This window comes from Trifolium pratense, linkage group LG3 (genome assembly GCF_020283565.1).
Source record: "Trifolium pratense cultivar HEN17-A07 linkage group LG3, ARS_RC_1.1, whole genome shotgun sequence".
Taxonomy (NCBI): domain Eukaryota; kingdom Viridiplantae; phylum Streptophyta; class Magnoliopsida; order Fabales; family Fabaceae; genus Trifolium; species Trifolium pratense.
In genome coordinates this window covers 14,736,802-14,748,085 of record NC_060061.1, presented here as the reverse complement: position 1 = coordinate 14,748,085, position 11,284 = coordinate 14,736,802, and the positions used below count along the sequence as shown (strand labels likewise).

The following is an 11,284-nucleotide window of genomic DNA, read 5'->3' as shown; positions in this document are numbered from 1 at the left end:
TAGACTTTGAATATGAAATCTATAAGCAGAGTTTCCACACATCATGACCTTGAATATATTTGAAGCTAATTAGTGAACTTGTACAAAATTCTTCCCTATCCCTTTGGTTTAAAGAAACCCAATTTCTCTAAATTCCACTCAAACTACTATGAAAACAACATGGAAGGAGATAAGTCCTTATAATGCGCTTGTTCCTCCTCTTCAAGTTTCATAGTCAAGTGCAAAAGAAATCAAACAACACTATTGACTTTCTATCTAATCTAGAACCTCATTGGTGTAGAAATAAACCTACACCTATAATCATAATCTAAACTAGGTTTGTGTACCGGTTATCCAAATTCTCTACATTAAAAATATAGAAACTTACATGCATTAATTGATCTTGGTCATTGATTTTAGATCGTTTGATTCATATTACGCCTTTACTAAATCATCTCTAATTAATCCACACAATTGGTTTGAAACTAGACAACCAATATTAAATACCGTGTCACACATTTAATGCGTGGAATCCGAATTCGTCATTTTCAACCCATTTTGGATTATGCGAATCTAAAACATGAGGAAAAGACATCATGATTGAACAAAAGACTATGCTTTTATGGTTTGAAAGTGAAAGAGCTCTTCATTCTCTTACATAAATATATACATTGCTTAGCTCATTTTATTAATCTCACAAAACAATGGCTTCAACTTCTTTTTGTCATTCCATAACCACTTGTGTTTTATTCCTCTTTTTTCTATATTTATCTTGTTTCTTCAACAACCTTAATGCAAAACACAGCATAACCAACATTCACAAGAACCAGCATAGGCACAACAAGCACCTTCATAATCCACCATTAAACCTAAGACTCTACCGCGCTTTTCTTGCGCTGCAAGCATGGAAACATGTGATCTACTCAGACCCGAAAAACATCACTGCCAATTGGGTAGGTCCTTCAGTTTGCAACTATACAGGTATCTACTGTGCTCCATCCCTTGATGATCCTAAACTAACCGTTGTCGCCGGCATTGACCTTAATCACGCAGACATAGCCGGTTTTCTACCCGAAGAATTAGCCTTCCTAAGTGACCTTTCACTTCTCCACCTCAATAGCAACCGTTTCTGCGGCATCATTCCAAAAACCTTCACAAACCTAACTCATCTCTATGAGCTTGACCTTAGCAACAACAGATTCGTTGGACCGTTTCCTTCGGTCGTTCTTTCACTTTCTTCCCTTGCCTACCTCGACCTTCGTTACAACGAATTCGAAGGTCCGTTACCTCCTCAGCTTTTCGACAAACCTTTCGATGCTTTTTTCCTTAACAACAATCGCTTCACAAGTTCTATTCCAAGAAATTTAGGGAAAAGCAAAGCTTCTGTCATGGTTTTCGCTAATAACAAATTTGGAGGATGCTTACCAGAAAGCATAGTAAACTTTGCCGATACTTTAGAAGAACTTCTCTTAATCAACACAAGCATTTCAGGTTGTCTTCCACAACAAGTTGGTTTTCTATACAAATTGAGAGTTTTAGATGTGAGTTTCAACAATATTGTTGGTCCTATACCTTATAGTCTTGCAGGGTTATCTCATCTGGAACAGTTAAATTTAGGACATAATATGATGAGTGGAATAGTTCCTATGGGAGTTTGTGAGTTACCAAACTTGGTTAATTTCACTTTTTCTTACAATTTCTTCTGTGAAGAAGAAGGCATTTGTAAGAATTTGACATCAAAGAACATAGTTTTTGATGATCGGCGTAATTGCTTGCCGGAGAAGGCACTGCAGAGGAGTGAAAAGGAATGTAGTGACAAACTTGAACAGCCACCAGTTGATTGCTTTGAGGTTTGTTGTGTTGAAGGTGGTTCTGGGAAAAATGCTAGTGCTGGTTCTGTGGCTATTCCACCTTCTGCAATACCAGCAGCAGCAATGCCTGTTTCTGCTGCACCTTTTGTTGCACCAAGCTACCCTTGACCTTGAGCAAAGTGCTTGTGCTGATTAATAAAAGTTCAAATTTGAGTTAGGAAAATTACCTTGTGCATACTTTGTTTATAATGTGCTATATTGTATTGTAATCTGTGTAACCTGAAAAGTGTTATATGCAACAAAAATAGACTATATGTTTGAGTGTTTGTCTAACTTAATTGATTTAGTGTACTTTTAGATTTTTGCAGTAAATTTGGCGGAATCACTTTGTGTCACTGTGACTTTGGTAAAAACTATGCTTTAGAGTTTCAACCAAATTTTATGGTGATTATGTCATACTCAGGAATCAGATCCTCTCCTGCTGATTATAATCAGCCATCCTCCTGTGCACAATCCAACGGTTACAATACATTAAGAGTTAAAAAATTTAAAAATGGTGCAGAAGAGAGAGAAAAAAACGTGTGGACCAAGATTAATCCAACGGTTTAGATTAGCGCAGGACAGATCCACAACAGAGAAGCAACATGAGAGGATCCGGATCCGTCATACTCATCTTCAATCTAAACGTACAATGAATTTGATTTTTTAAAAGTCATTTAATAAAAATCGAGTCTAAGAATAAGTTTGGCAAAATTGGTTTCTTATTTGTTGGGAGGAAGATAAAATTTCACTTATCTAAACATGCATGCACTACTAATGCATATCACTTTGTGGGAATCCTACTCCTAGGTCCACAAAGGATCAAGGTATAAAGAGATTATGAATTCTTTTCATTGAATTTTGTTCACTGTAAAATAATTTTACATTGTCAGTGTATGTTTATTAAACTTTTCAAAGAAGCATACATTATAATCAATATGATGCAAATATTAACAAATAAAAGACATTTACATCTCTTAGATATAGATATTAAAGCATAAGAATTAAGTCATTCTCTTACATTTAAAAGTATAAAATGTAATGGTAATTTTTTAAATTTTATTTTTCCTCCTCATAAAGAAATCACACTTTTCAAATTTTGGTGTTTGATTTAATCTTAATCCAATTCGTTTATAATTTTATAATTTTATAACAATATTGATTATTTCTAATTCCAGGTAGATTAATAAAAAAAATTAAAATGTCTCACAAACATGACTGACACATGAGCAAACTCTGTTGATCAAAGCTAACGAGAGACTAAAATTGAAGAATCTAATATGTCAGAGTTTGAATCTAATATTGCAGGTCAAAAGGGTATATATATTTATATATGGCAAATAATGAGATGCAGTGAAAGCCAAGGGTGGAATTCAAAAGATTATCTTATGGAATTCCCTATACAGCATTATTAATCATTGAGACAACCACTACCAGTTATTAATCATCTATAAACAAATGTTGCATGATACAATTATCAGAACTGTTGTATTTCAGCCTTGTACTGAACCTCAATTATACCGAATATGGATTCTACGCCAACCTGCGAAGCAACAAAAAAATTTGTAAGCTTAAACTAAATACTCGAGTTGAAATGGTGTTACTAATTACCAATGAAATCAAGATAAAGCTAAGATTAAATATAATCGCCTTTTCCTAAGCATATTACCGAAATTATAATCGCGTTGGGCGGTGTCAGTTGATCCTATTGATATGAACATTTCGAAAATCTATTCATGCAGGAGGGAGCGGGCGCCGGCATGTCGGGCACTCCATCTTTATATCCATCCATCTTTGTAAACAGCCGGTGTGGAAAAAATGATCACAAGGCGTCACCTGCAAACAACAGTTGGTGTGTCTTAAACTTAATCAAAATTGTAAAGATTAATTCAAACGAACAAAGATTATGTTTACTTACCATGCAATCATTTGATCGTGGGGTGAGATCAATGGCTGTCATGCAAATAACACAGTCTGTAGCATGATTTGTATCCTGAGAAGACCTCCTATAATAGCTGTATTTCTCAGGTAGAATCTGTAATGCATGAAAGACAAAGTTAGATTGTTGGATGAATTCAGACTATAGGTAAAAAAAAGTATTGTGATTTACAACAGGAATTAGACCCAACCTGATGAGGAATGAACCAACGGGAGCCGAGATAATGCTGAAGAAGGAGAATTGCGGCTTGAAATCCAGTAAATAAAATCAAACAAACACACCAGCTTTGATCTGGTTCTATGCGTAAGAAGTTGTTAGGACAACCAAAAACGTATAACGGGATTGCTAGCCGAGTAACGGTTATGCCTAATATATAATGAGGATGTAGTGGTTTGCGTGAATCACGAACAATGTTGGTGATTATCTGAGGTATCCAGAAGGAGTATACAAGAAGCAGAATAGGTCTCAAATAATTATGGAACTCGTACATGAATAGAATGCCCCCCAACAGGATCCCATCTGTGAAAATAAGTTAGAGTAACAATGAGATCACAAAAATAGATAGATTGCTAACAGAAACTTTGATTCTAAACTAGTACTTACAGAAACGGCTGTATAAAACCGAAAGCTCTCGCCTCATTATCTCCCAACCTTCACCGTTACTCAAAGGACGGCTTGCCTTCCAAATGGCAAGGAGATATCTCATCTCAAATATTGAGAAAACTACAAACTTGAAGAATGCAGCAGTTGCAAAGGCATTGAACAATGACTCTGCATGGCACAAAGTAACAACTAAGTATGTTGAACAATTTTAACTTTTAAGTGATTATATGAAAATCTCAAACACTTGTGTCAAAACTTACCGACTAGTATTCCCGCAGTCAGATGTACAAGGCAAAGATAAGCATCCACTATAGCTTGCTGACCGATCATTATTATTGAAACCTTAGCAGCCCCCTGCAAGGTATATAAGAATCATATTCATTTTTTTATAGTCATATACTTATTAACTAATTAAATGAACATTATCGAGCATATTCATTCAAATATTGAATCATTTAAAATAAAATCTGGGAAAAAATTCTTACAGATTGGGTGTTGCTATGCTCCATTTGCCGAATCAATAGAAGAACTTGTAAAAATGAGACCTAATATATAAATTAAGGAGCTCACACCGCAACAAAAAATAGTGGTGGCTTAAAGTAAAAAATAATATTGATTATGGAAGGATACAAAAGTAACCATCAAGGTATAGTTCACTGCTTTATTATAGTAGACTCCAATATTAATAGATGTCGCATTTAACTGTAATGGCGAGATGCAATCTCCATCGTCATCCACGGATGGGCTTTCCATTAATCCTTCCAGCTGAAAAGAATCATGCTCCCCTTCTATAAGAAAGTGTATAAAACTTGGTTAATGATGAGATTAAAATGACAAACCATTTAAATATACATCCGTCTTAACGCCAGAGAACTCAGGTATACCATGTTTTGAAGATGACAAGCGTGAAACCCGAGCTGAAATTTCAACATTACAATTTTTCTCCATGCCATGTAATGGAGCTGCAGAGAGGACAAAAAACAAAAATAGAACAAGTTAGTAGTACAGCGTGAACCCACCAAAAAGGGAGAAAAAAATTCTTCAAAATATACTAGTAAAAACGGAAAATTACAATGCTTTCTTTTCCACATAGTATGTCGCGAAGATTCTTGGAATACTTGAGATGAGAAAACTCCAAGCTGTATAAACCAAATCAAATATATCAACTAAGTATTTTGAATGCTCATTGTACTCCCAAAAGTAACATAGATCGTATTATTTATAATAGAACGATCCTTAAAATCAGACATGTTTCTTATTATTGTATGATATAAGTTTAACAAATGTGAACAATGAATGATATATCAAGAAAGACTCAATACCAGATGATACGGATTGGATAAAATATAATCTCCATCTTGATTCAACCCTCCCTCTTTTCCACTGCAATAGGAGGAGAAAAAAAATCCCCAGTACATTAGATAATATAAAGTATAAATTCAACAAACAACAGATGCAATGCCAAAATAGGATGAAAAACAAATTAGTTCAGTCTCCCAATGCAGCAAGATATCTAAGCTGAGAAGCACATTGTAGCATTGTTCACCTGTTGGCTACCATTCGAAGTTGTCTGAAAGGCCATATATATACACCTTCTATTTTGATTTGAGCGCCGCCAACATTGTATTCGTTGTCAAACACATCATGGAATATAACTACCCCCTGATAAAAAAATGAAACAAGAAAACTTTAGAAGCGTAACAATATGTTTAGTTGAAATCTTACGCAGTCTAAACTTTCATTTACTTTTGATTTAGAGAACTATGTATTTGTTTGGTTTAAATATATAATAGAAAGGAAAAAAAGTGTAAAAAAAGATGTTTTTGCTCTTACTAGAATCAATTGCTTAGAAAGTAGATTTTTGTAAACTATTTGGTTGAGTAGAAGTGTGGGTGGACCGACAATTTTTTTCTCATTTACACTTCCAAAGTGTAAATTTACTTTTAAAATATCATTCCATTCCCAAACACAAATAATTTTTTAAGCTTGACTATTGTTTTCAAAATCATTTCTTTTAATATCCATTCCGATAAAATCAATTTCGCCAAAATCTAAAACAAATGGACCCTTCTATAAGGATTTAGCATGACTGAAAGTCTACAAACACTCACTAATTCAATTATATGTTATTGTTTAAGTAGTCAAAGGGCAATGCATTTCATTCTATGATCTCCAGAGTTTGGTTTTAACCCCTAGATTGAATTATGATAAACGCATAAAAATACACATACAAAAATGATATTTAAAATACACTTGATTCAGCAACAGCGACAAAAACTGTACAGCTCTAGAATCTGTACAGATTATATCATTTATAAACCCTTAAATAACAATAAGATACTCATCCAAACATGAATAAAAGCTTAATATACCAATAAAACACACTCTGATCTACTTAGAGACATAGCCTAATTCTTCAGTGTATCAAGAGTACAGGTTTCAATGAAACTTCACTAACATAAAGGAAACATTGAATCTATTGAAATTTCCTATGAATAAGCAGATAAATAAACAAACCTCTCTACTAAGGTAAGACCTACATTTTTAAAAAAAAGGTAATAAAACGAATAAAGAAGTTGTGTCGCATACAAAAAAGCCGACTTCTTTCTGAAACTAGTAATTTAGCTCAACGTCTCACCTGAACATAATGAACACCAGTTATCTTTGTGGGCGTACTAACTAATTCAATTACAGAATTTCCATTTATTTTTCTGATATCTGGAAATCTATAAGAGCCATTTGCGGTATCTAGAAATTTCCAAGTCCCTGCATTTAAGGAGGGTATTATCAATATGCATCATCAAATTGACAAACTTACAAACTCATTCCAAAATAAATTAATGAACAAAGTTTACTACAACTACAAGATGACAGTCACTTAAAAATGAAGCATATTTTAGCTAGTTGCACAAATTCCTTTTAATGTTAAATGGCCAATCCAAGTGCCGTAAGTTTATAGTTATTTCGTGGCTATAATTGTGTGCCAGACTGAAAACATATTTCAAAACAGTCAATCTAAAATTCTAAATCTACACATCTGTAAGAATACCGACCTCTGTAAGTTCCAGTTATATTCCATTGCGAAAATGGACCTATGTCGCTTTCGTCTTTTCCCGAAAATATCCACTGAAAAAAGCAATGACAATACAAGAAAGTTGACGTAATTTGCCACAAACATTAAAATACCAGGTAAGGAAAGTCAACTATCAGCAGCACTAAAAGATATGTCTTATGGTGAAACAAAATCCTAGAAGGAATTTTCCTAACTGATCTGATGTGTTTTTGATTTTGGATTCAAAAGTGTATCCGCTATTTATAAATGCAAGTGATACAAATGTGCGCAACTACATAAATTGCGCTCAACTAATTGTTTGCATTTTGAAAACAAGGCAATGCTGTTTACAAGTGCCAATTCTGATTGTTAATTGTTTGAAATTCCAATCAAAAGAGCACGATAACACTACATATCACAACAAGATAGCGGCGATAATTGGTCATCATAGGAATCTCATGAAATTTCTCTAGGGTTAAACCAGAATTTTTGTTTTATTCTAATCTGATCTTAAACACCAAATATCATGCTCCTAAAATCACAGTGACATCAATATTGTTTCAACGAGATATCGGCGATAATTGATCATCATGAGAAATCATTAATATTAAGGCCAAAATAACATTACTTGACAAACAATAATTATGTTTAATCATAATATGCATAAAAAATTACCACAATCCATAAAAATCAAGTAAAAAAATAACTAAGCAACTACATCAAATATCACTAAAATGAATCATAAATTTGATAAACAAACCTCATCACCCCATGAACCAGTTTTATCCCTTAAGGGTCTAAGACCAACCACAGGACTAAGAAACAACAGAAACACCAACCACCCAAACAAAACTCTTCCCACTTCCTTCTTCTTAACAAAACAAAGTTCCAATCTTTGAGCTTCAACTTCAACCATATCAAACCCCAAACAAACCATTATTGAAAAGAATGTTATGTAAACAACCAAATTCCCAATTCAAGTAGCTGATTGCAGTGAATCCAACAATAAAATTGAAAACCCATAAAGGGAAATAGCTTAAGAAAACAAAAGGGTTGCTTCAAAAGGAGTCAAACGAGTGAATCAGTGAGTTACAACAACGAGTCAGAAGAGGTTTATTTGATGAAGATAGAAAGACAGTGAAAGACCAACGACTTGAAAACAAAAACAAAAACACAAAATTGGCTTCAACAGCAAGGTTATCTTCCACCAAATGAAACCAACCTTGTTATAATAAAAAATAATAATTGTGATTATGAAAAAGATTAAAACTTTTTTATGATGATGATGAAGAAGAAAAAACAAAAAATGGTATTTTTTTTTTTTTTTTGTGGGTTTAGGAATTGAAAGAGCAGTAGTTGACGAGGTTGGGTGTAACTGTGTTGTTTGTAAGTCATGCTGGCTGGATACTATGGTCTCCTACACGCTCACTTTGGGAGGTGTTTCACACGCGCAACTCAAAACTAAATTTATAATTTTTTAGTTATGAAAATGTTATAATCTAATGTAGATTTTTCTTTTGAAATAAAATGAATGTGGTTTGACAAATAAAAGAAATAAAACTACATTCATCTTGATCATGGCATATTTGGACATTTTTACTATATTTGTAGGGTTTATTTTTATGATATACTACATTTGTAGTTTAATGTATGGATATTTAGAGAAAAAATTAAATAAAAGGATTTTTATTTTTACTATCTTTGTTTCCACAACAAAAATGGTTCTAGACACACCTCCACCAAAAGTTAAAATTTCATGCGTTTCAATTTAAAAAAATGCTTGTGGCAAAAAAATTAAAAAAAATGCTCTACTCTAAATATGCTCTTTATTAGCAAAAAAATAGAAAAAAAAATGGATATGTACCACGTGGAGGTGGCCATCATCACGGTGGAATAAGTGTCTACTCTAAAAAATACAAATGAAAATTTTAAGAATAAAATAAATCACAGAAAACTCTTCAAACTTGAGATTAATTTAAATTTTTCTTGTGTATGAAAGATATTAATGGTAACGAAAGTTGAAAAATTCTTATATCTAAATATTTGTTGCAAAAAATACTACGGTTGAAATTTTGAAAATAAAACTAACGAAGTGCCACGTGATCTTCTATCTTTAAATATTTTGAGTCCAACACTTTTAAAAAATTTGCTTTGAGTCCCTATTGTTAGTCTACTGTTAAGAAAAAATATAAAACTAACAAAGTGTCACATGATCGCAATCATTCATGCCATGTGGAGAATCGTTCACAATAAAGTTCTAATGATAAGCTCATGGAGAAATGTTGTAGTTTTCCCTCGATCTTTAACTTGTGCCTTAACCGTACTAATTGAGGGAAGATGACGATGTCTTCCCTCAATCATGGAGGAGGAAGATGGAGGCGCGAAGACTACAACCTCTATCATGGAGGAGGAAGATGCCAACTTGTGCGTTAGATTGCCCATTTACTTCCCACATTTGGAATTGGTTTAGCTAGCAGTATCATCAATTAACCTCCTAATTTTACTCATTTTAATGAGATTCGAGAGATTTATGATAGAGGCTATAGTGCTCAGTGTAAACTTGTCATAGTTGCTTTACTCAATATTGTGAATTATATTTGGTACACCAAAAATCAAGTTATCAGCATTGTTTTAACTTGGGTAAATGATCATTTACCCCCTGCAAAATAAGCAAATTTTCGTTTACCCCCCTATGCAGATTTTTTTTCTGTTTACCCCCCCTGCAAAAAATAGATTCCCTCATTTTGCTCCCTAGGTGTACAGCAGGACATGTGACTGTGCAAATCTGCTGACGTGGCTTGTACACGTGGAAAAAATCATTTATATTTATTTTTTAAATTCCATGTCACATAAATTTTTTTTTTAAAAAAAAATCCTACAAAAAAAAAAAAACGATTTTTTTTCCCAAAATTTAAAATAAAATTTCCTACAAATAATTTTTTTCCTACAAAATAAAAAAAAAATAAAAGATTTCGTACAAAAATAACTTTTTTTGCATAAATAAAAAATTAAATTTTCTTATTTTGTCCCCAAAATAAAGAATTTAACGATTTATTTTCAAATATCTTTTAATTAAAAAAAATAGAATCTTCATTTTTGTCTGTGTAATTTAGTGCTGCAGATATAGTACAAGCTAAGGTTGCTGCACAATTTAATATCACATAAGAATTGAAGCATAATTTTGCTTAATTTTTTTTGCTCTATAATTTAATATCACATATAATTTTGGTAGAAGAGGAAAACACAAATAAAACTTCCTCTTCTATTTTTTTTTTTTTAATTCAAAGAGATTAACAAAAAAAATAAAGTTTTGTTTTTAAAAATTAAAGATTATGTTTTTTTTTTAATTTAAAGAGATTTGAAAATAAATCTTTAAAATATTTAATTTGGAAATAAACTTTATTTCGGAGTAAATCTTTATTTTGGGAGTAAAATAAGAAAATTCGTTTTTTTATTTTGGGAGGAATTTTTTTTTTTAAATTCGTTTGTAGGAAAACAAATATAATTTTTAAAATTTTGTAGGAAAAAAAATTATTTGTAGGAATTTTTTTTTAATTTTGGGAAAAGAAAATAAGAAAATTGGTTTTTTTATTTTGTAGGAAAAAAAATTTATTTTTTATAAAAAAAAAATATCTGACGTGGAATTTTTTTAAAAAATATAAATGATTTTTTCCATGTGTACAAGCCACGTCAGCAGATTTGCACAGTCACATGTTCTGCTGTACAGCCAGGGGGCAAAATGAGAGAATTTATTTTTTGCAGGGGGGTAAACAGAAAAAAAATATGCACAGGGGGGTAAACGAAAATTTGCTTATTTTGCAGGGGGGTAAATGATCATTTACCCTTTTAACTTTTAATCAT

At 32.4% G+C, this 11,284-nt stretch overlaps 2 protein-coding genes across 2 annotated transcripts; one reads left to right on the top strand and one right to left on the bottom strand.

Moving 5' to 3' along the window:
- The first annotated feature begins 672 nt into the window (after positions 1-672).
- Positions 673-2,123, top strand: LOC123912746 (leucine-rich repeat extensin-like protein 4). The gene has a single exon (XM_045963305.1). The coding sequence runs from the start codon at positions 684-686 to the stop codon at positions 1,956-1,958; it is 1,275 nt and encodes a 424-aa protein (XP_045819261.1). The 5' UTR covers positions 673-683; the 3' UTR covers positions 1,959-2,123.
- A 1,008-nt stretch (positions 2,124-3,131) lies between these two features.
- LOC123912745 (transmembrane E3 ubiquitin-protein ligase FLY2-like) lies at positions 3,132-8,820 on the bottom strand. Its single transcript, XM_045963304.1, has 15 exons — positions 8,184-8,820; positions 7,425-7,497; positions 7,010-7,137; positions 5,918-6,033; positions 5,694-5,754; positions 5,444-5,510; positions 5,256-5,333; positions 5,002-5,159; positions 4,857-4,916; positions 4,632-4,725; positions 4,372-4,539; positions 3,959-4,287; positions 3,748-3,864; positions 3,499-3,665; positions 3,132-3,372 (listed from the first exon to the last, which is right to left on the bottom strand). The coding sequence occupies exons 1-14, from the start codon at positions 8,358-8,360 to the stop codon at positions 3,564-3,566; spliced, it is 1,728 nt and encodes a 575-aa protein (XP_045819260.1). The 5' UTR covers positions 8,361-8,820; the 3' UTR covers positions 3,132-3,372; positions 3,499-3,563.
- Positions 8,821-11,284: the final 2,464 nt, after the last annotated feature.